Below are 26,185 nucleotides of genomic sequence, written 5' to 3'. Positions count from 1 at the left end.
ACTTGGTTAATTTGATAGGTAGATTTGCATAGATTCAACCTGTAACGGTGATGTAGGCGAAAAAATATTTTTATGATATTTCTATATATTGTGAACATTTAAGAGAAATAATGCATTTTTTTCCGAAATGAAAACAGTATGTAAGTTTATCAAACATAGGTAAAACATGGTTTACACCTGTGGATATTTGTATTGAACGCTGGCATGGCACGCGCTGACGGTGTTAGTGTAATTTCTCTCAGACTGTATCATTCACTAGTGGAAACTTGTTACTATCAGGACGTCCTAACCTGATAACAAACACAAATAACCTAGGATAAAACGCACAGAGGTAAGATTAATTAATGTTTTTGTAAATAATATTCACTATCGTTTGGTTCCATCATCTTATCACGTATAGAAAGTTTAAAAAAAATCTTGTAGATTTTCAATTGCAATCATTTCTTTTCGTTTTTCTTTTTTTTTCTTTCGTCTTGTTTACAAAAAAAAAAGAAGACAAAAACATTTCTTATGTTTTCAATTATTATCTTATATCTGGCAAAATTAGTGGCTTATTACTAAATGATATTCTGATAATTAACGTTATACAATAATATATACATACTAAAGAAATACGTTAACATAAATGTTTACTCTAGAAATGATTGCATATAATAAATTGTATAGTTTGATAACAATGTAACCATCTTGCAATTGTGTCGCATAAATTTTCCTTCAAATTTTATGATTTTCATAAATCTTACACCTAAGCAATTTCATTGTAATAATGCCACTTTGTATTGACGCCAATGTTTAAATTAAAGTTTTACTTTAATACTAGGTAAACTGAGTTTTTAATTTAGTAAACACCTTGTTTTTAAATAAATATGTAGTTTTTTGCGGATGCGATATACTTTAACACATTCCATTTGTCTAAAAACAAGATAAAAAAAAACAAAATAGAAAAGTAATACAAATGCAACATAATTCTCTCGTATTTACGTTGATGTGCATCTAGTTCGTCTGTAATGCATTCTAGATCATGACATATCATCACTATTTCGGTATGTTGGTATCATAAGCGGCATTACAAATCTATAAGAAAATAAGTAGATTTTGATAGATACGAGCACCAATTATGCAACTACCATACATGAGCATAATTATGTAATTCCTACTTAGAAAACAGGCAATCTTTTCCAAAGGTGGAATTTCAATTGAACTACTGTTTTATTGATATGAATATTACGTTCCTTATAATAATTGCATAACGTAATATTTATATCTATATATTTTGTATCTTCTTTTTTTTATATTTAATGCACGAATGAAAGACATAAATACGACCACGACAGAAAAAATGCCTGTATCACACTAAGAGTAAGAATGACTTTACTGACGTTATACCAATTACTTTATGGTTAAATATCACACTGAGAGTAAGAATGACTTTACTGACGTTATACCAATTACGTTATGGTTGAATATCACACTGAGAGTAAGAATGACTTTACTGACGTTATACCAATTACGTTATGGTTGAATATCACACAGAGGGTGAAAATGACTTTACCGACGTTTACCAATTACGTTATGGTTCAATATCACTCTGAGAGTCTAAATGACTTAACTAACATATACTAAGTACGTTATGGTTGAATATCACACTGAGAGTGAAAATGATTTTACTAACGTATACCAATTACGTTATGGTTGAATATGACTCTGAGAGTGAAAATGACTGAACTAACCATACCAATTACGTTAAGGTTGAATATCACACTGAGAGTGAAAATGACTTAATTAACGTATACCTTTTACGTTAAATAAGGTTGAATATCACACTGAGTAAAAATGACTTCACTAACGTATACCAATTACATTATGGTTAAATATCGCATTGAGAGTGAAAATGACCTAACAAACGTTATACCAATTACGTTATGGTTGAATATCACACTGAAAGTAAAAATGACTTAATTAAGGTATACCAATTAAGTTAAGGTTGAATATCACATTGAGAGTGAAAATGACCTAACAGACGTTATACCAATTACGTTATGGTTGAATATCACACAGGGGGTGAAAATGACTTAACTAACCTTAAACCAATTACGTTACGGTTAAATATCACTCTGAGAGTGAAAACGACTCAACTTACGTTATACCAATTACGTTAAGGTTGAATATCACACTGAGAGTGAAAATGACTGAACTAACCTTAGACCAATTACGTTATGGTTGAATATCACATTGAGAGTGAAAATGACCTAACAGACGTTATACCAATTACGTTAAGGTTGAATATCATGCAGGGAGTGAAAATGACTTAACTAACCTTAGACCAATTATGTTATGGTTAAATATCACTCTGAGAGTGAAAATGACTCAACTTACGTTATACTAATTACGTTATGGTTGAATATCACACAGGGAGTGAAAATGAGTTAACTAACGTTAAACCAATTACGTTATGGTTAATTATCACTCTGAGAGTGAAAATGACTCAACTTACGTTATACCCATTACGTTATGATTGAATATCACATTGAGAGTGAAAATAACCTTACAGACGTTATACCAATTACGTTAAGGTTGAATATCACACAGGGAGTGAAAATTACGTTATGGTTAAATATCACTCTGAGAGTAAAAATGACTCTCATAGATAACGGCTCACACCCGGCACTTCTGCGTCTCGTGAGATTCTTGCAAGATATAATTCATTTGAGTCAAATCCTATAATATATTGTATTTAATTTGACTGAAAAAAAAATTAATTGAATAATTTTAGCAGTGATATAACTGGTAAAAGTAAGCTTATGAAAATTACTATTACGCATATATATCTTTCAAATGTTTCGTGAAACTGGCTTAAGAACCAGCTGAGCCAATTTGACCTAAGAATGTTGACGGTTGAGTCACACCCAACATAAAACAGTATCATCATAAGTATTGTTTTAGCGTTCTCTCTCACGAATTTCCTTAATAACATTTCAAGAGAACATAAATGAAAATGTTCCTCCCTTATTATCTGTCTAAAATAACATCTCAGACACTAGTAAATTTATTACATTCGTTATTTATTATAAAATATTTGGCAACAGCTGTTGGGTAACTATAGACCTAAGTGTACATTAATAGTCGAATCTTTTTTATCAATTTGGAGTCAGTTTGCATTTTTATCAGTATTTAATATCAAGAGCGAATGGTACATAATTGCTTTTGAGTGATAAATGTTTTATTCAAATATAGAATTTGAAAAGTTATATGTTTACATATTCATCCATTTAAACGTTGTGCGAACAAATATCAGAAATTATTGTTAAAGCGTTTGCACTACATCAGTTTTTTTAGATTAAATTTTAATTTTGTTTGCTTTTGCTTCCCCAATTTTTTTTTTCATTTTGCGTCATATATTGTGGAAGTTGCAAAATTAAGAAATGCATTACATCTATTTTAAGGTGTACGCGTTGCCATATGGAACATGTTCTTGTTGCCACGGAGACGGATTATTAAATTATTTAAAACTTAATCTGAAAATGTCATCTTTTTAACCGTCATAAAAGTGCTAAAACGAGAACAAAGGTGCAAAAGGTTGTCGATTTGATTGGAGTCACTTATTGACGTTTCGATGAAAGCGTTATTTCCCTATCAACATAAAAACACGCTCACTTTAAAGCACGTGCTCTTAAGATTTGAAATTTGATCTCGTCTGCTGTAGGAATCATCAAAAATGCTATTAATGAGTAATAAATCAATAATTTTCCTACTTTAATAATTAAACGTCCCACAACGAGAAGTGTATTCTTAGAAAATAATGATATTCCATTGTTGCGTAGCAACGAATGTATTTGAAAGTGCAAGCTTTACGATAAAAAAAGATAAATCTGTTATTTGCATTGCCTTGGGTGTATACATCTTTTCATGATTGAAAATTCATTGATAGACTGAAATGTATAAATTCTTCACGAATTATCGTTTACATACATTAATATATGTACTTTGAGTGTTTTATATCTTGACTGTAAATCTTCTTCTGCTAAAAGATCCAAGAAAAAATGTCGAAGAAAAATGTCTTTTTTCACACCCTTGTAACAATTCATGTGCGGAACGAGATATATTTGATGATAAAGCTTAAACTCCTGTCATCAAGCTGATATAATATATATTTTTAACTCGTTCATTCTGAATGAGTTTGGAATTTTCTAAAATTCTTTAAATAGTAGACCGATAATAATTTGAGATAGAACAGCTTTTGAGATTATGATAATAATCACAGAATTCCTACCTCATTAAAAAATTTTTTTATCAATCTTAACATATATCTTTCAATTCTTTGAATTTAATTCAAATTAATATTATCAATTAAAATACCAGTATCAATTTATTTTAATTTGTTTAATAATTATGTAATGAGTCTATGAAAAAAGTGACAACCCAACCCCGGGAACGTTTTACTTGAACATAATTTTCAAAAAATATCTATAGCTGATTTTCAAAGTAGATTTTGATTAAGCTATTACTAAAAATGTATTAACATGATATCCCATCAGGATAATGTATCTGCTATGCATTACATGTGAATCATACTTGTGGGAAATTAACTGATGGAATGATTTCTTTAAGTATTTGTGAGAACTAATTATAACTCTCACCTGGGGGAAAAAGTTGCTTTCCTTTTACCAAATTACCGTTCTGACTGAACTTCGGGGATAAGTTCAAAACTTTCATCATTGTCCAGTACACTAACGCAATTTATTTGTTCGTCTTTGCAAATTGCCGCGTCTTACAAGTTCCGCTAGCGTTCTGCCGGCGTTCTTTCCGCGTGTAGTTTACAGTTTTATATTCATGATTTAATAGATTCTGCAGTAAGGTTGGCACTGAAGATTTTCTTGTCTGGCAAATTTTCAACTTACTTGCGGTTGCTTTTTTTAAGGATTGTAAATCTAAAACATTGTTTAATACTTAATTCATGTCTTATTTTTTCATCTAACGCATCTTTCCTTGTGTGAAACAAACGAGGCTTTCAGGTAATTGCCATTATAAAAATAATGCCAAGATTTATTATTCAAAAAGATAATTATACCCAAGGAGAATGAAAAAAGAAGTAAAGATTACTGACAATTGAAGAGAAGGTAAAAGCATTCCTTAGATGACAAGATAAAGCATTGAACATAGTCATGAGTATTAATATGTATTAAAACTTACCCCACCCAGCTTCTCTAATATAAGTGCTGTTTTAGACATGTACATTTTAATATCTTATTTTTGCTCGTATAAAAAATATTTTGTAGGTTTAGTCACATAAAAGTACTTAAGATGAGTAGATAAACTAGTGGTATTCTTTGCCAGTTTGTGCGAGCGAAAACAAAATATATTTTGTTTTAATTCCAATGTCCAGTGTAGAAACGGAATTACTGTATCATTTATTGCGAGCATATGTAAGTGTATGAATTATTGTGATTACAGGCAACTCTTACTTCCGATCACTGTATCATATATTGCAAGCTCTTACAATTTATTTATTTATTTATTTATTTTTGTTTTCACATGAAGTAGATTTAAGTAGATGTTTTTTCTACCGTCTACAAAGTAATGTCTGTCTTATTTCGTGATTGACAAACAATTGAGAATTTTCTACATAATTTTTCGAGATTTTTTATATCTCAGCAATACTCTGTCAGTAAGGTCACAGCTATTAATTATGATTTTTAAAAAGCCTGTAGATATATGTGAGAGGAACAAAAAACACAAAACACAGGGCGATAGATAGAGAGAAAGAAATGAGGACCACGCAACAAAAAGATAATTTGATGATCAATTTTGTTGCTGGCATATATATAAAAGAGACATTCTTTATAAAAAAAAATACGTGATTTGATTGGGAATTCTTCATTCAGTCAGTAAGTATATCGTTAGGTGAAGACTTATCAACGAGTACCAAATGGCATTTCTATCAAACAGTTTGTTTACTAACGAAACATTACGAAATCCATTTTCCGTGTCTAGTATTTTTTGGTAAGTGTTTTGCTAAGATAGTTTTTTTTATGTGAATACCAGTGCATTCTTATAAAAATGCTCTGTTGCCATGATACGATAGAGCAAATGTTTTGTTGAGAAAGGGAGGAATGCACATGCTGGCACGTGAAATGCAATTTAGATCAAGTTAATGCGATTGTCGCTACTTACAGATAAATATTTCAGGTAGATCAGCGATTAGATGATAAAGTTATTTGACACAATTTTATAGCAGAGTTTATGCTTGCTGAATTAGCATAGATTTCACGTGATAAATTATATATATTTTTTAAATATTTCGGAGGAGGAAATATATCTTAGGATATGGAACAATGGTAAATGACGGAGGCAGTTCGAATATGTTATTGACTCATTCATTTACATTTGGATATCAAAGTTCAGATGACCTCCGTTAATAACATGGCTAAATGTCGAATATTCGAATATATGAAAATGGCAAAATCGAATATTCGGTTAAATAAGAAAATGGCAAAATCGAATGTTCGGATATATTAGAAAACGGCAAAATCGAATATATTCGAAAATGACAAAACCGAATATTTGACTATATTAGAAACGGGCAAAACCGAATATTCGAATATTGATTTAAGTAGGCGTTCTCATCATGTTTTTACTTTGCTCAGACATTCGAAACTAAAAATAACTCCTTTCAATAAGTCATTTATTTATATAAAAGCGTTGTGTTTACATTATAGTGTATATTTCATGTATCAACTATGTCCCAAATAGCATTTCATTTTTAAAATTTGAAAGAAAAATACGTTTAAATTCAGCAAAATTGTTCACACCTGTGTTCGCCAATTTATGCCTCCATTGAACATATTCTTCCTTACCATAATAAATAGGAAGTGTGTTTATCAACTTCAAATATTTTTTTTTTTCTTAAAGGAATTAAGTAACTTTTTGCAATAATTGAATTTTCTAAACTCTCTTTGAGTGGGGTCCTAGTTGTTTACATACCATCACGTGTTGATGTACATTGTTGTTGATATACCTGGCAAAAAGCCCTATATCTAAATGGTAAAGTGTCTGATCAAAGGCGTGTGATCGGCAAATATCAGCCGAGAAGACTTTCTGTGATAGTTCAATAACGTGACTCTGATTGCACTCCGTCCTGAACCCCTTGTTCAACTCTCCAGCATAGACTTATAAAAATAAGCCCTTTTAAAAAACAAAAAAAATATTGATATAATTTAAAGTTATGGGCTAATAATATAATCACCAGTTAATGAGCACGTGCCCCCGTGCAGAGAAATTCAGATATACACACTATTTGGTGCTGCATGCTGGAAATTTTTTGTTTCAAACGACTGTAAAAAATTACAGCTACCAATTCTGTGTCAGGGGACATTTTCATACATCTAACGGCAATTTATTATATCAAAAGAATGTGATAGATTCCTCGATATGCAATATAATTTCCCTCAATAATCTTAATAAGTACAAACAATTATATACAATAATTTACTATATAAAAAGGCATTTGTTTCTTGTAAAATAAATTTACCTCGAAGGTCAAGGAAATCTGCAAGAATTAGCCCCTATTTATTTTTCTATTTTCGTAATTTAGAACAGTGCCAACATTCCGTCATTTACACCATTATTTCACTGTAAGGTTGTGATAGGTTACGCTAGTTTACACAACAAAACAATTATAATGTCAGACTCACAGTCACTAGTTTCAATTACCAATCTCGAGGAAAAGATATTAAAATAGGAGATTTTACGATCAGATTTTATGTTAAAACCAGAATATCTTGGTGACGACGAGACTGTAACAGATTTAATACCAGAGAGAGAGGGAAAAATACAAATGCATGTTAAAAAAGCGTTGCAAAAATGCTAAATTCGTGTCATGAAATAAGTCCAAAATGTATAATAGTTATATACTTAACAGAACAGAGCAGAAATTTTACTGTACCCATAGATTGGTATATTTGTTTGCGCACATAATAACAAAATGTAACCTGGTAATTCAATGCTTCTTCAATAAAGATTATTTTCTGATACAGATAAGATTACTAATATGAAATTCTGCAATAACATGTGTGCACATTAATATACCAGGGGGAAATTTAAGCTTTTGGGAATGGTCCATTATTCGTTCGTTAAAAAAGGAAACATGATAATCATATTACATGTATATAGATTTTCTTAATGCATGTACTTATTTGTAGGCCAAACGAAAGAAAATAAAACCATTGACATTCTTAAATTGAAGTTGCCAGATTTCTCCCACCGTTTTGTATAGCCTCAAAAAGAAATCCATGTCATTGTATACCATTCTTTATTGAAAAGTAGCGCAAATTGATTATTTACAACGATTTCTGTAAACAATTTATCTACAGTAGATCTACGCAAATTTAAAGTAAATTGACTGAAAATTGACATTTAATTGACAGTTAAGCTCGGCTAACACATCTAGGAGGGCTATTCCGTGGATTATCTATTCAAAAACCGCTCGGATAATGGGATGATCGCCCGTCTTACTGTTTTCGATAACCGCTGATAAAAAGTCTGATTTTAAGACCTGTGTCACTTCTATATTATAAAAAATTTTACATTTTTTTCTATTTAAAAGTGCTTGCCGTTGCAATTATGATTTTATGTGAGAAAAAGAAAAAAAAGAGGAATTGTTACAGAAATAATGAGCGTAAAAAGTAGGATATCTGAGGAAATGTATGTTAAAGGTTTGTCAGTAAGATTTTTGTCATGCTTTTTGAAATATTTGTTAATACTTTTTATTACTTTTTATGCGATCGCAGAGAGATTTTCTTGTGAAATTTTTTCAACAAACCTTACTGTTTTCTTTTCTTTTCTTTTTTTTTTTTGTAAAAATATATCTTAACAACATATAATAGTGATTTATTGTCAGAAAAATCAAAGACCTTTTTTTCTTTTGATAACTGTTGCATTACTGTAAATATTTTTCTTGTGACTGTACATATTAACTAAATCAATAAGCCATGTAAAAGTTAGTACTTGTAAATAAGTATCATGATTATGATAAAATTAATGTTAATTGGAAATAATGTCCAAAATTTGATCTCTTTGTTGCAAAAATCAAAAGTAAAGTGTAATTTCATGGTCTGAGTAAACTGTTAGACACGCGACTTCTACGTTTTGATCAAATTTAGTTAATAAAGGTAACTAAGATTTTACGAATGTTAAAATCAATAGGAAAAAATCCTTTGTCGGCCGGAAGTGCCTTGTAATAAACAGACTAATACAAATACAACATAAAATAGTCGTATCGATTCCGTAATGGATCTTTTGCTATTCCTACATTTGACAAGTATTGAAAGATAATGGCTGTATCCAAAATCGAATTTTAGTTTTCATCAATACAATTCTTGCGTAAAAAGTTTCAAGGTCAAGGACACTCACTAGGGGTCACGTGCATTTCATGGATATTAATTTTCGATCGTATTTGAGTAAAACAGTGCAACTGACATCTCAGACATGTCAATATAGAAGTTTCACTTTTCAGTTGTTGTTGTTGTTGTTTTGTTTTGTATATTGAATATACACGCCACAATGAAAAATAGAAAAATGCGGTAAGGTACCTTTAAGAATATGATTTGGTCGGTGAGGTTCTTTAATAGTACTGTTTCTTTCGCACAAACAAAGCTGTAACCAATTACACGATTCGTGCTTTTGCACCTGTTTTTTGCATACATTCAGACCAAGAATGTAACGGTTTGGTATTTGCGTTCCAATTTTATTTCGTATTTTTTATCGTACATAATTCCTGATAAATATCAGCTGTTTTCTTATATTATGTTTTCATTATGTTTTCATAGCCGCCTCATTAATGAAATACTTGTGTAGCAAAGTAAATTGATATCTATTTTAAAATATACGGTTGAAGGTTCGAACTCTTTTAATTAGAAGCATTTGACACGGTCGCCTTTTTTGTGATGATAGCCTTTCCAAAAACATTAAACAAACGAAACATTTTATCAATATTTTACGAGATATACGAAGACGGTGGTTGCACAGTCTGAACATTTTCTTGCAAGTTATCCAACAAAAATATTTAACCAGTGCAATCACTTGATTGATTTTTGGCGAATTAAAATTTTTGTTACAGTCAACAGATGGTGCATACATCCAGAGATTAATGAAACAAAATAACAAGAATGTAAACAATCTCTTGAGGCACAAAACCTTTTTGGTTTCACCCATTGCTTGAAAAAAAAGTAGTTCCTCGACACGTCTGCTGCTATTTTAGCACTGTCTCACCTGTCCGTCGTAGTATTTCATGTGTGTTTTAATAAGAAATAGTTCCACTTAATTTAGAGCGAGGTGGCGTTATATGAGTTTCATTTCACGTTGTCAGTTATTATTAAGAATAGTTAAGATGTTTTTCTTTGTTATTTTGACGAGGATTACTGACAGGGTTTTTCTAGTTATTTTAACGCCAATAGCTTCCGGTCTAGACTAATATCGCTAACTTGCTTCTATTATTGCAAAATTCATACTTTCTAATTTCCCCTTTGATTTTTTAAAAGATTTACACCACATTGTTTTCGCTGAAGAAGGTGGTTATTAGATGTGTCAGCCTTGTGCTATTTTTAACCGACTGATTGTATGTTTTACAAATGAAATTAAATTTTATGTCTTTGGTTTTACCCGGAGTCGTTACATGTTTTTGTTAATGGGTGATCTAAGGACGATAACTGTCTATTGCATATATACGAACATCGTCGGATACCCACGGCGAAACATTAACATGTTAATCAACCATGGGTATTCGACGATGATATACGAGTCAACATAATGGGTTTGCGACCAGCATCCGCGCAGTCTGATCAGGATCCATGCTGTTCGCTTACAAACCCTATAACAAGTAGAGAAACTGATAGCGAACAGCATGGATCCTGATCAGACTGCGCGGATGCGCAGGCTAGTCTGGATCCATGCTGGTCGCAAACCCATTATGTTGGTTTTGTCATGACGCGGCTCAATTATTATGTTTTATATTGTATTGTAATAAACTGATTTAGATGAATCGATATGGCCACCTCGTAGGGTTCATTTTTATCTTTTATATATAAAAATATGATTTATTTGAATAATAATGATTAATGATGATAAAATTATGACATTTGACCTGGCAGTGTCAACTCGCATATTTACGAGTATGAAACACAACGAAAACAAACAAAAAATGTTCATGATACACAACTGTAACCGTCTCAGTTTTGTCGAAAAAAAGGTAATCCGAAATTTCCTGATTAATCCAAATTTGACATTGAATGTCAGGGTCATTTAGGGGGTCAAGGTCATAAATAAACTTTCGTCAAGGGGTATGTTGTGTTCTTGCTGACAATTATAATCTTGTGGGGAAGAGTAAAGTTATACGCAAAAAAAAAATCAAACAGGATAGACAAACACGACACAATTTATAAAAAAAACATGATGGACAAACATAAATGACAAACAGACTGACAGACAGAACAGGACAAGAGATTCAACTGATGTTATGGCATACAAATCATAACTTATGCACTGGCGCTTTTGGCTCTTGTTTAAACAGAAACATTGTAAGAGAAAAAAAAGCATTATTTCTTGATTTAAATTTAATCAAATTGATTTTAAATTAAAATTATCTTTGCTGTAATGAAAGCCTACTAATGTTTTGATCAAGACCAGGAATAGCAGATAGTAATTTTGATGCAATTTTTAGAGAAACGAAATGTTAAAACAGAAAGTGTTGATCATAAATTTCTTTCGTATTTACATAACAGAGACAACGTTAAGTGAATTATATTCTTGACAGATCTCTTGCAATCAAGCGGTCTAGCAATGTAACCGGCCGAATTGATGGTCCAATGTTCATAAACAAAGAGAGTTTCCGGGGAAAGCTGGCGTATTTGTAATGAAATAATTAAGTAAACATTCTGACAATTCAAAGACTTGATAATATATCTTTCTTATAGCGTTTGAGCAACTGGTATTTTTCTCTCGTCTAGGTAAATTGCTTGTGTAAATAAAACATACTTATATTGTATCACAGATGCTGACACGCAGCTCCACCCTGTACAACCGGTAACATGAAAATGCGGACAATTCAAATTTGTTATACGCTGTCAGTACCTGCTACAGTAGTACATTGTGTGTCTAAATACTCTCACATAGGAAAGTAAGCTTATGGAAATAAAAAAAGCCTAAATGAAATTCTTACATACATTACACTATACAATAATATATGTTAATACAATACATTTGAGTTTTTCATGGGCTCTAATTAAATGAATTTAATCTGAATTCATAGTAGCTAACATGGTTGACAGATTCGCTACCATCACTTGTCCAATATTTTTATTTCTGTAATGGAGCTATATTGATTTAAAAAAAACAGTGCGCACGTGTGTCTTTGACGATGCACGAAGTCAAACCTAATACCATCATACATCAGTATTTCAATAAATCCCCTGTTACTTTAACTGTATAAGAACAGTGTTTTTTTCATGTGTTTTTTTCGTGGTCTATTTGGGCCAGTTTTATGTTTACATCCCTATATTGTACCGATACTATCTATCTTTTAAAATACAACCTGTCAACAAAGACCACGTGTCCATCTATGGTCGTTATAGACGAGTTTTGGTGTATATTAAATTCTGTTTAAAACACTGTAATCCAGTGCACGAGTTAAACGTGTTTTATCTTCTAAGGCTGTGGCAGAAGTTTTCAAATAATCGGAACACCTTGGTTATGTAACATAGCTATAGACAAAAATATTTTATTTTCATTTAAATAAACATATCAGAAATAAAACTCAACTTGTCCACATCTTTAACGTTTTAACTTTCTGTAAACAAGAAGTTTTATCATTCAAAAGTCATTTTCTTGGTTGTGTTCCATTCCATGTCGAATAAAATTGCAAAAAAAAAATTGTTACTATTTTCTCGATCGTAATTCAGACTGCAAGAATTTGATGTTCAGCAGATTTTCATACATAATCAAGCTTGTAGCAGACACAGGTTTGATTATGTTGAGTATATAACTGGTGCACGTGCCAGTGTTAAGTTGCTTCAATGAACAGACAATGGTTGGAAATGATTTCCTATTTATCTCTATCCTAGTGAAATTTTATGATCTTTCATTAACTTTTATCTGTTTAATTTCAGACAGACGGCAGCAATTTTGAGAGCTGATGAAAATACCGAAATTGAAACTCTTGGGATGAAGTGTTGACGGTTATATGTGTGGAATTTACGTAATCTCTGGATTAGACTATCAATCTCGTTCTACGACTGTGACAGAATTCCTGGAATAACCGTGCAGTTATTGTTTTTACAATAATGGAGCTTGTGACGCGAAGTTCTAATTTGAACTCTCTGTGGTCTATAGTGTACTGTTGTGTTGCGCTGGCTGTGCATTGTTACGTCACATATCAAGGTGTGTCACGTTACCGGAAGTTAAACAATGAGGATTTATGGGGTGGTGAAACGCCGGGTGAACTTCGGACATACATTGCGCTGATTGTTTTAGCGCTTTTATTTCTACCCCTCTTTATTTTTTTCTCGTTTTTAAAAGTTGGAAATACAGCCAATGATGGAACCAAACTAGGCAGGGACCATGCCCTAGATGCGAACTCTAATACACTGGGGTCCAAGATTAAAAATGAACGATTCCGTCATTTTTGGGAACAGTCCCCTCCATTCTCCCCTTTGCTTCAGATGTTGTCTGCGTTTCTCGTGCTTCTACCGGAAATGGTTTTAACAGCAGCAGAAGTAAAACATGGAATAATGGCATCAGGTTTGTTATCGTGGAGATCTATTATTATAAATGATTTTAGCTGAAATTGCTTAATGTTATTATGCTCCCCGAAAACTTTCGGGGGAGCATATAGTCGGCGCCTTGTCCGTCTGTCCCTCTGTCTGTCCGCCGTTGTCTTGTCCGGAGCATAACTTGAATACCCTTGGAGATAATTTGTTTAAACTTCATACAGTGGTAGAGAGCATTGAGGGGGAGTGCAGCGTTAAAGAACCATAACTTTTTTTTGCCCGGTTTTTGAATTATCTCCCCTTATAGAAAAATCTTGTCCGGGACATAACTCTAAAACTATAAAATATATCAACATGAAACTTTGTAGGTGAATAGATCTCAATGGGTAGATGTGCAGTGCATAAGAACAATAACTCTTTTTGTCCTAATTTTGGAGTTATTGCCCTTTGTTAATTTTAACACTTTGAACTTTGTCCGGAACATAACTCTAAAACTATAAGAGATATCAAGATGAAACATTGTAGGTAGATAGATCTCATTGAGTAGAAGTGCAGTGCAAAAGAACCATAACTCTGTTAAGCCTCATTTTTGAATTATCTCCCCTTTTAGAAAAATCTTGTCCAGGACATAGCTGTAAAACTATAAGAGATATCAACATGAAACTTTGTAGGTAGATATATCTCAATGGGTAGATGTGCAGTGCACAAGAATCATAACTCTGCCTTGCCTAATTCTGGAGTTATTGCCCTTTGTTTATTTTTACTTTTTGAAGTTGTCCGGGACATAACTCGGAAACCATAAGAGATATCAACAAGAAACTTTGTAGGTTGATAGATCACATTGATTAGAAGTGCAGTGCAAAGAACAGTAACTCTGCCTTGCCTAATTTTGGAATTATTGCACTTTGAACTTTTTCCAGGGACATAACTCTGAAACTACAAGAGGTGTACTTTCCTGTGTCCAAAACCTATTCGGGGAGCATCACCCGGCTCAAACCGGGCTCTTGTTTTTAAGGAATTTAACAGACTGAATTTCTTAAACTGATTCGTCGAGCTTCCAATTTTTTGGAACTGTCCATTATCAATTTTGGGGATATCAAGACTAAAATTTGAATTTGATAATAAGTTTGATCCTGGTCAGACTGTATGGTACCAACAGAACTGAGTGAACAAACGGGCTTGACTTTATAATTTACTGTGAGTGAATGTTGCAGAATGAGTTTTCTTAATTGTAACAGTAACTGTTAATTATAAAGATTGAATTACGTGTAATTCACGAATATGTCAAAATCTCAGACAAAAAAGATGACGTAGCATCATTTATAGACGTATAGTGTTCAAGAGAGTATAACCCGAGATAACTTTGTAGAAAGATTTAGATATTTCTTGGCGCATCAGTAGGACAGCTTCGGAATGTTGCACGACGTTCACTTAATTATGGTTTTAATGCATATAATTCTAGGCCTCCAGAACACTGCCAGTGTTGTGGCGGATACAGATCAATCTTGACAATTATACTGATATATTCGCCCCAAAATATATACTATGCTTTACTGCCAATTATTTTTTCCTCCTGCGGAATTCGTCCAAATAATAAACTCAGAATAACCTTTATTGGAAGGAGATACATTAAAGATTTTGATTTAACATTTAAAAGAAAGATCCGCTTCTACATCCAAACAACTCTTCATGAATATCGTTATGAATTCGGCGAAATTTTAGCACAACTTATCAGAACTTGGGTATGGGGGTAAAATGGCTAAAATTTCACAGCGCACTATGTTTCGGGCAGACGGGACTGCCGCGGTCGTCAGAATATAGTATTAGCGTAGCATAACGTGACAGTGAAACCTCGATATATACGAGTCGTATTCAAATTTGGAAAAAACGCACCAAACGAACAAGAAAAGAAAAGAAACACTGAAAAAAATATCGTTTTATTCTAAAGGTAGGCTTTCGCAGTGCTTGATATGAACACGGAAATATTTAGGCCTGAGCAATGCGGGCAAATAAATCAGTTTCCCATAAATCAAAATAAACGGGCTTTCAAACGGGATTAAACTTTATAATAATTCACATTCATTCCAACGAATATTAGCAAAAAAATTATTGTGAATTTATCAAAAAGTGTTTCACTTTAAGGCAATTCATGCGTTATATTAACATAGGCGGTGTTTCTATTGATCTTTGTTATTTACACCAATTGAAAATAAATAATTATAATTAAATAAGAGAATTCTTTTGCTCGTGTATTTTTTCTCTCAACATTTTTCAATTACTACTCTATTTAGCAAACGATTTCTCTTTTAGTATTAAGATTGCCGATTTCATACCAATAAATTTAATGAGAACTACCTTAGTTAATCTTAAAATGAAAAAGGTCACACTTAACACCCACCGGTACGGGATGTTTTAACTTCAAATAAAATCTATCTATATATTAAGTTAATTGACTTTATTGAATAACATGTTATCATAATGAGGTTTAAGTACTGACTCATTGCAAGGGATATTTATTTACTGTTAGGAATTTACTTTGGTTAAGCATTTCCTTTGCTTATGTACATTTTACTAATTGGAGTTTTAGCTTATATCGCGCAATTATTTTCTAACACACTTGTAAACGAAATCAATTTTGTAGCTTATTATATTATACAGTTGCTAGTTATAATACAATATTATGAAAATCAATCTGTAGTTTTTGAGTTAAGAATGAATTGCTTAACGTTCGTGTCAAGTTATCAGTCACGTGCGGCACGCGTCAGGGATCATCTGGTCACGTCCAGCACACCACGTTCTGCCAGGACGGCCGGAAAGACCAATTTAGCATCATAGTGTCCAAATATATTTCTTTCTGGTCGTGTGGCCAACGTATCGTACTCTGGCAAAGGGTCGCGTGGCTGGCGTCATACTGTACATGTATACCACGTGATCTAACTCAAATATATAAAGTGCATTCGACCGTTCGGGTAAAGTGGATGGGAAATCAAGCAAACGCGTGGGAATTTACAAAAACATATTGTTAAATTCTGTTTTATTAATGGAAAATGAAATTGATTAGGTTATCTTTTGAAAGTCAACCATTAATTTACACACTGAGAGATATTACTTCGATACGCGTTATTACATGTTTATTCAAGTCTAAAAAAAAGTTTTTCAACAAAAAACGATCGGCAATTAAGCGTCGTAAAAATATCAATTTTAAGTAAATGTCCTTAACAAGATATTTCATATGAATGCAAAGTTGTATGGGAAGTCTTTTGCGTTATGAAATTACATACAAATTGAGGTAGTGGAAAAAATAATTTACACGTTTGACAATAAAGAGGGTAATTTATACTGTATTTAATTCTATCATACACTGAAGAATGTCTTCGTAAGCACGCGTGAATTTCATTTTTAAATTGATGGCGTTAAAGCAGACAATTTCATATTTTAAATTAAATATGTTAAATTGTTAAAAAATGTTCAACGCATCATTCATGAAATTCTATATTTCAAGTAAGCGTCCCTACAACCAACCGGTGACAGAAAAATGTTGCACGTTGTCAGAATCACAATAGCTAAGATGGCGAGAAATTCAAGAGCTTTTGAACATAAAAGAAATAATAGACAGCGGTTTATACAAATAAGCTGTAAGTTGTCTATAAAAACCTTAAACGTGGATACAACGAGCGTGGGAAACTTCTATAGATTGCTATAATCTATTTATTCAGATTTTATCTAAATACATGCATCTATATGAATGTAAAATGGCAGGAAATGATAGTTTAATATTACATTTCTAAATGGTAATCATATATATGTTAAAATATGGAAAGACATGGATAAGATACAGATAGATAAAAAAGTTATACACCTATATTTACGCTATCTTTTGTATCTTTTATATATTTTATATGCAAACGAAAGAGCTGTAATTCATTTTGAGGGTTAATAAAAAACTAGAAATAGTCCATATGCATGAATAAAATTTAAAATTTCGGGAGAAAAAAAATGCAGGTTTAAACGAGAGACACATATTTTTGATCTAATATGTTTCATTGTGGAAAATGTAAAACAGTTTCCATTTTTCTACGCGGATGAAAAACCTTCTATTCGATAGATTAAGGTTAAAATGAAAATGACTGTGAAGTGTTTCTTAGTGTTAGAAAGAGCAGTGTTGTTGTTAATGCCTATAAGTATATATATCTTTTTATTGAATAATTAAGTATATAGCAGATCAATCCATTAAGATAATGTTCTCGATCAATAAAAAATCGTCTTATAGATGTAAATATAAAAGAGAAAAAGAGAGAGAAAGCCGGCATAAAAAATGTCCCGTTTGTTTCCGTGTAATCAATAAACAAAGATATGCTAAGGAATATAAATTAGACCGTCTCTCTGATGAGAATTCCGGGAACGCGCGTTCGTGTACAGACCCATAATTAAGGCACGATTAGTATTACACCAAACACAATGATAATGTTTTATACAGGTGTATAGTCAATGTAGCAGATTATCAAACAAAAAGGGCGAAACTTTTGATTCGGTATATGAATGATAGATATTATAATGACTATACCGTATGAAATTATCTTAGTTACATTTTCATTAAAAAAAAAGAAGAGAAAAAAAAAAGATATTACGATAATAGAATTACGGGTACTACCGATCATTGGCTAAATCCAGCTGAAGGACTAAATGATGGAACAGCAATATACCGACTCCTGCACCTACCCAACCCTCGTCTAACTTTACCGAACTCACAAATTCTCCAAAAACCTCATTTACTATAAAATTATTAAATTAGTAGCTTGTAACTATATTGTGAAATAAATTGCTGCTCCGATCTGTTTTGTAATGGTAGTCCAAAGGACATAGCAGATTGTTCTAATTAGTTAATGTCATTTGATCCTTCTTGATATAATGTTTTATTACATTTATATCTCCACACAATGATACAAAAATATATTTTATACAAAATACCTCGTAAAATATCAATACAATAATCATTTATGTAAGGTTTCCTCCTGTACTGTATTACTTGAAGTACTTACCTATCATTGAACATTTGCCAGCAGATAAATGGTACAAGTACTGCGTGACGAAGCAGTATAACAATTAAATGTTCAAGATTTGATTTTCTCCCCTATTGTGTAAGTCGGTATAATTGTCAAGACTACTAGCTATTGAATGCATCAACAAAGCAATCTGACATTTGATCTTAACCAAGATACTATATGCAAGATGTACATATACATGTATGTACAGTCAAACTTGTATGTAAAAAGCTATGATTGGGACAAAAAAAAATACTTTTTGAGGTCTGGTATTAGAGATTATATGTTTTACTAGTCTTTTAAACGAAACGAGTAAATATGCAGCGTTTCACGCAAATTCATGTAATATCTACAAGTAAAGACCATAGAGAACAAATACAGACTTAAGAAATAATTTAATTTCATATAAAGAATCTATCTTTTAACAATACACATTCATTAAAAAAACTTGATTTGAACTAAACAATTGCGTGACGTTTTCAGGCATTTGTACAGATTAGGTTATTTGAAGCGTTATTTGATTCTACTTTCAGATGCCGTTTGGACGTGTAACCTTGACTTTCTGTTCGAAACTGAGCGCGCGGGAACCAGCAACATTATTGGCCAATCAAACGTGACGGTTCTTTCAAACCTTTCTTTCTACGTGGTGCCCACACCAAAACCTCCTGTCGGCGGCTGGACGCATGATTCTACTTTACACGTGGCTTATGTATACATGTCAGCCAGCTTGATCATGTTCGCCATCCGATATTCGGCAGTGTTCTGGTTTACAAATAAAGTATTCAGCGCCATATTTGCGACCCAGTTACTATTCTTGGCAGTGGAATCGCTCTTTGCGCATTGTGGCATAGAAATTCTGTACAAGCTCTCGATAAATTTTGAGCTGTACAAAGAAAATATTAACATTATTCTATCACCTGGTGTCGTCCTTTTTCTGTACATATTGAGCGGGGCAATACTTATATTCTCAACATTTTTCGTATACAGCTACGGTGCTATATATTTTCAAAAGAAATTTGCTATAATTGATAAACGCCATCATCCGGAAACATACCGGAAAGAGACGGTGATAGTGCAAGGTAGTTGTCAGGATTATAGAACTCATACTTCTGCAATGGTATCTCTTGTCCTTTTAGGAATTCTAAAAGGACCAATTTTATATGACCTTGTTAGTTTATATAGAGAAACAAAAGACTCGCTTATATTATCAGTTATTGTTGTTGACGTTTGTTATCTTGTATTCTGGGTAATATTCTGGACAATACTTACACTGAAGCAGCAATGGCAGTTCAGAATTCTAGACTATATCCCATTAAATCAGCCTGTTTTTATGATATCCAATGAAAACATTGTAAAAAGCGCATCATATCACGGCGGGTCAATCGAACTTCATGAATCATGTAAGAAAAAACGCCCAAGCTCTCTTCCGAGCGATTTAACAACTAGTGAAAGTGGGTTTGGGGATGCAAATTCATCAGAAGATGAACGAGATAGATTTGAAATCACTTTACCAACACTTGCCGAAGTTCCAGGTTTGGTATATTCTAGGAGGAAAGGTTCCACGCACTCTTTAGATAGAAGAAGTCGTAATCGTAGAAACGGGAACCAGAGAGTTACATTTCACGAAACAGTTAAACGTAGTACGTCTACAGACAGCGAATTATGTGCAAGGCGACAGCTTAATATTGCAGCAGACGTGCATGGCGGACGCCATTCCTCAAGACCGCGTTCTCGATCTGGCAGAGACGAAAGGGCAGCAACACCATTAGAAATTCTTAGTTGCCAGAGACCGGGATCCAGAAATTCATTTGGAGCGCCCCCTAGTGGCCCGGGACCTGCTGTTTTAAACAATGCTTTATATAAACATAGTACGTCATATTCGGATCTAGGAAGTACAAGTGATTACAGTGAACAATCAAAGTCCATCAATACACCTGACAATAGTTTAGATTATAACGATCTGACCATTAAAAATGACTATGCATATGGTGCAAGGCTCAATCTGAAGTCCTCAAATATGGAAACACAAACCCTTTCGCCAAATAACAGCAGTAATGGCGGCAGATACACTGACTCTAATAAAAAACCAATGAACGGGACCCAAACACATTCGCCAGTGAAAGATACAAATAAAACTGTTCAAAATGGAGAGAAAAGAAATAATGAACAAAGTCGGAACCGTCTCAGTCCTCGAACTATCGAGTTTATAGACAAAAATCACGAAATTACTCTGGGAAGACGAGATTCTGCAAATTATTCACTGACGTCATCACAGGAAACTGCTTCAAACGATTCTGATCAGGTTCACCAGACGCTTTGTAGCCAAGTATAAGAATGCAGCACTATTGCTTTTTGTTTTGGCTAAGTTTCCCTTTTTTTAAGTTTATTTTGTTTACATGTCATCCATTTTTATTTTAACAATGTGTTATATGCACTGCAGCATGAATGATAAGCCGTGTTTTACCTGGTCATTATCAGCCATGGGTAAAGTTGTAAAGTTAGTTTTACCTGGTCATTATCAACCATGAGAAAGTTAGTTTTATCTGGTCATCATCAGCCATGAGTAAAGTAAGTTTTACCTGGTCATTATCAACCCGGACAAAGTTAGCTTCATCTGGTCATTATCAATTATGGGTAAAGTAAGTTTTACCTGGTCATTGTCAACCATGGGTAAAGCTAGTTTTTTCTGTTCATTATAAATCGTGAGTAAAGTTAGTTTTACCTGGTCATTGTCAACCATAGATAGAGTTAGTTTTTCTTGGACATTATCAATCATGGGAAAATTAGTTTTACCTGGGTATTGTCAACCGTGTGTTGAGTTAGTTTCCATGATTGTATTTTCATTTTTCATGTTCAAATTTCATTTCCATAAACAATATTTTTCATTTTCATAACTCATTTCTATAAATTTCATTTTTCATTGTTAACAAACATGCTATTTTTCATTTTCATATTTCATTTCCACAAACATTTTACAGTTGTATCTCATTTTCATATCTCATTTCTATATATTTCTTTTTTCAAATTTCATCATTAACAAACATATTATATTTAATTCAGATCATGTTATTTTGCTGTAAGAAATGTTCATGCCAAACTTTACAAGCTGACCAGCAGATCTAGCATGTACTTTTGTTGATATTTATTTGATGTTTTAATGCTGCATGTTGTTTCTTTTTTTTAAATTTTAAATATTTTTATTGAATAAAGTGGTTTCAAAGATGCATGTCTGCATGTTAGCTTATCTTTCATTACTGAATGCAAATTATGTACCATACAGAATGCAGTTTTACCCATAAAACTGTGTGGTATTTAAGAACTACAGTGTAGGGGTTAATACGAGAAACCGGAAGTTGTAACATGTCATATTTTCTGCTACCGGTATTAGAAAATTACTCTAATATATATTAAAAAGCCCATCGATCATGCCTGAAAAAGGCTTTTTATTATATACTTATAAATGAAATATTGAGAAATATTGATGAAATAAAATGCATATTTTCATTTTCCGTATTTTCACTGTAAAAATTAATTTTTCACTGCAGTGAAACATATTTTCCGTATTTTCACTGGTGTGTTGCCGGACTACTTTTCTTTTAAATTCTGCCAGTACACGAAGTTTAAGGGAAAGTCTTTCAAATTTTAATGTCAAAAAAGAGAAAAATGTATATAATAAACAGAAAATTCAAGTTTTTTCTATAAATACATGATTTATTTTCATCTTGTGGCATGAAAATTACCATATTTCACTCGTGGCTACCGCCACTCATGAAATATTTATTTTCATACCACTCGATGAAAATAAATCATGTATTTATAGAAAAAACTTGAATATCCTCTATATATTTTTCAAAACTTTTTTTTGGTGTCCTGTTATAACTTCCAAAAAAAACTCATTGGCCAATTACGTGAACCATCATCTTTTGCTTCTGTTGCTTTTTGGCAATAAGTACCGTTATAGTAAATATTTATTTTGTATGGAAGTCAAATTACAGCATGTACTTTGTTTACGTTTTGATACTTTAATAACAAATAATACGAGTATTACATTCAACGCTACTGTTGCCCTTTACAAAGAAGGAAAAATGATTTCGTATCTGAGACATGGTGCTTTCATGGTTATTTTTATATAAAAAAGACCAAATGAGATATATGTGGTGATGATGAAGAATGTCAAATATATTTGAGCCGCGTCACGACAAAACAAACATAGTGCGTTTGCGACCAGCATGGATCCAGACCAGCCTTCGCATCCGCGCAGTCTAATCAGGATCCATGCTTTTCGCTATCAGATTCTCTACTTGTAATAGAGTTGGTAGGCGAACAGCATGGATCCTGATCAGACTGCGCGGATGCGCAGGCTGATCTGGATCCATGCTGGTCGCAAACGCACTATGTTGGTTTTGTCGTGACGCGGCTCATTTCTTTATATTCATTAAAAGAAATTTAGAGACTTATTATACCCCAACCCACCTTAAAATAAGTGGGGGTATATTGCTTTGCACGTCGGCCCGTCGGTCGAGCTGTAAACCAAACGGTTTCCGATCAATAACTTAAAAATACCTGGGCCTAGGAACTTAAAACTTGGTCTTGTTATCATTGTTTCTTCTTTAAACTCATTGAATCTTGAATCACAAATACTTTAGCTTAATTCATTCACCTTAATCAGTATCAACATTCTCAACAATTTCAAGCGTAAAGTCTTTGTCTAAAAGCTTATTTACAGACTAATTTTTCAATGTCGCTTAAATCTGGTGATAAATTTGAAGATGCTGAAGCACAATGTATTCCCCTTATTTCATTACTGTTAGGGTGAACATGAAAAGTATTTGGAATAACTCCATCTTTCGCGGAACAGTTCCCTACCTTCGGACTTAAGGATTTAAACTTGAGGGAAAAGTTCTCGGATGCGACCGCCCATACCTTTTCCCTAACGATTTCCTTAACGATAATATGTCTTGAATAATGCAAGGCGTTCTCCACCGCTGTTTTCAATTAATCTCGTGATGAAGTTGTCACTAACTTGCGGAGAAAGTGATGTAGAACCTAGAGACAATAGTTAGACAAATAACCCATATCATATAACATAAATACTGTCAAATTAGGCCTGAACGAAAAGTTGATATTCCTAGACACACCTACAAAGAGCCAGCATTTATTGAATCAAGCAAAAATACGGAAAAGAAACACTGTAAATCTTACTAACTCCTTTTGAACTGAATATAAAATAAGTATCTATGTCGTTTCCTCATAAGATATAGGATTGATAATTGAGCCGCGTCACGACAAAACCAACATAGTGGATTTGCGAGCGACCAGCATGGATCCAGACCAGCCTGCGCCTCCGCGCAGTCTGATCAGGATCCATGTTGTTCGCTATCAGTTTCTCTACTTGTAATAGAGTTGGTAAGCGAACAGCATGGATCCTGATCTGACTACGCGGATGCGCAGGCTGGTCTGGATCCATGCTGGTCGCAAACCCATTATGTTGGTTTTGTCTGAGGCGGCTCATTTCATAAAGTAATGCAACTTGGGTAAACTCGTACTGTACAATGCGCAATGTAACTACAACAACACAAATAACTCATGTTGACACTTTGTTTAAACCGTTTTGTTTTGTTTTGTTTGTTAGTATACGTGTGGGGGCGCGCGTGTGTGAGTATGCTTGTCTTTTTTCTGATGGTTTTCTGATTTAATATGTGTAAAGTTAATTCAACAAAGTACGTTCCACGTTCAGTTCTCATAATGTGTTAATTTTAACGTATCAATTTAACTTTGTTACGTCTTACCAGGACAATCTCCACGGTTGTCACAGAAACTGCCTTGGTTTACCTTATTTTATACTCATTACTTATTTTTTTTTAAATTACATTTTGTTTAAGCTCTGAATCGTCATAAAACAAAAATCTCGAATTTTTAACAAAAACTGTAGTGTGAAAACAGTAATTACGTAAATGAGCGAATATGGGACATTAAAATGCCGAAATAATTTCAATTCCAGGCCAACAGATCATAGAAAATGTCTGATTTGCGTGTCTATTAATCGCTTTGATAGTTAGGGGTCCTTTGAGTTTAAAACAGAATAAAACAGAACCACTTCCATCTCTGTTTACTCTGAATAAAAATGTTTGAAGTCTAAATGTATTCTTGTAATGTATAAAATGAACAATATATAAAACTAGATATATATACATGTATACAACAATGGAACAAAAAAGGGAAGTTAACGCGAAGAAGGGGAGAATTTAACACGGTCAATAGTAATTAAACTAATATATAAACAGTTGTATTTCTATGTTTTTATTGACAACTATGTTTCTTTTACTTTACAGCAAAAGCCAGCAGGTTGATGCTACGTTTGGGAGACAGAAGGCAAAATTGATGTAGTGAAACAAATCTATTTCTATAGTAAAACGCAAAGCATGTGTTTTGTTAATAAAACAAACACGGAGTCATTTTCATAAATACAAGAACCGCGAAACACAGGGGCAGACTTAATCAAGAAAACTCAAGTAATACTGTGCTATTGATAAAACAAACACGGAAACATTTGCGTCTGTGCTGTTGATGATCTTTCATTGTAATTCCTCGGATATTATTCATAATGTCCTTAAGTTTGGAGGAAAGGGCCGAGAAGATGCGATTGGATAACCGAACACGGGATAATTTGTATACGTGTTGTTAATAAAACAAACACGGAGCCATTTTCATAAATATTTTATTAACCCTGTTTTCTCCGCTGGATATTCAGCTTTTATATACCAGTAAGGTACATTATCCTGCGAATATTATTGCAAATTTTTCACGTACTCTGCGTTTTAAGTACATTGCAAAATTTGAATGATATGTATTGTAATTGGGATTAAACGCGTGCTGATTTCTTAGTTACCAAGCTTATAAGACAATACATATATTACTATAAAGAATTTGTGGATTATATGATTAGTTCGGTCATTTTTTTACAAGTTCTTTCTTTACTTTTTAAGTATAGCTTATGATTATTCTAAACCAAACTTTGAGGTAATTTATTTAATGAAAGGTAATAATGATGTACAATATTTAATGATATATTTAAACCACAACCCATGTTTTATTTTTTCGCACACCTGCTTCCTTTTATTCATTCGTATATTAAACCATTTATTTATCAAATATACATGTATGTTTAACTCATTGGTGTATCACGTTGTGCTGATTTTTTTCTTATCATTTATTTAATAAAGCATTTTAGATAAGAAACTTAGACTTGTTTTCTGCGATTTCTTCAAGGGTCTTAACTCGAAGATATGCTGCAAAATAAACCCTGCATAATAATGTCCCTTGGAATACTGAGAACTAGTGCGACGCTCTATGATTTAAATTCATCGCAGAAAAAAAGGTAACAGT

General features: G+C 32.8%; 1 protein-coding gene across 4 annotated transcripts; it reads left to right on the top strand.

Moving 5' to 3' along the window:
• Nucleotides 1-25,477, top strand: LOC132726923 (protein tincar-like). 4 transcript variants are annotated; one of them, XM_060712338.1, is made up of 4 exons: nucleotides 1-331; nucleotides 13,158-13,788; nucleotides 19,333-21,101; nucleotides 25,132-25,477. In XM_060712338.1, exons 2-4 carry the CDS (start codon nucleotides 13,332-13,334, stop codon nucleotides 25,147-25,149), a joined length of 2,244 nt encoding a protein of 747 aa, XP_060568321.1. In that variant the 5' UTR covers nucleotides 1-331; nucleotides 13,158-13,331; the 3' UTR covers nucleotides 25,150-25,477. The 4 variants fall into 4 exon arrangements, with proteins under 4 accessions (XP_060568321.1, XP_060568317.1, XP_060568318.1 ...); XM_060712334.1 differs by having other exon boundaries at nucleotides 19,333-21,125; XM_060712335.1 differs by lacking the exon at nucleotides 1-331 and adding an exon at nucleotides 8,423-8,711 and having other exon boundaries at nucleotides 19,333-21,125.
• The last annotated feature ends 708 nt before the right edge of the window (nucleotides 25,478-26,185 follow it).

Source organism: Ruditapes philippinarum, unplaced genomic scaffold (assembly GCF_026571515.1).
Source record: "Ruditapes philippinarum isolate M1 unplaced genomic scaffold, ASM2657151v2 ctg23_1_1_1_1, whole genome shotgun sequence".
In the NCBI taxonomy this organism is placed as follows: domain Eukaryota; kingdom Metazoa; phylum Mollusca; class Bivalvia; order Venerida; family Veneridae; genus Ruditapes; species Ruditapes philippinarum.
Note: the sequence above shows the minus strand (reverse complement) of the source record. Positions and strands in the feature narration are given on the sequence as shown.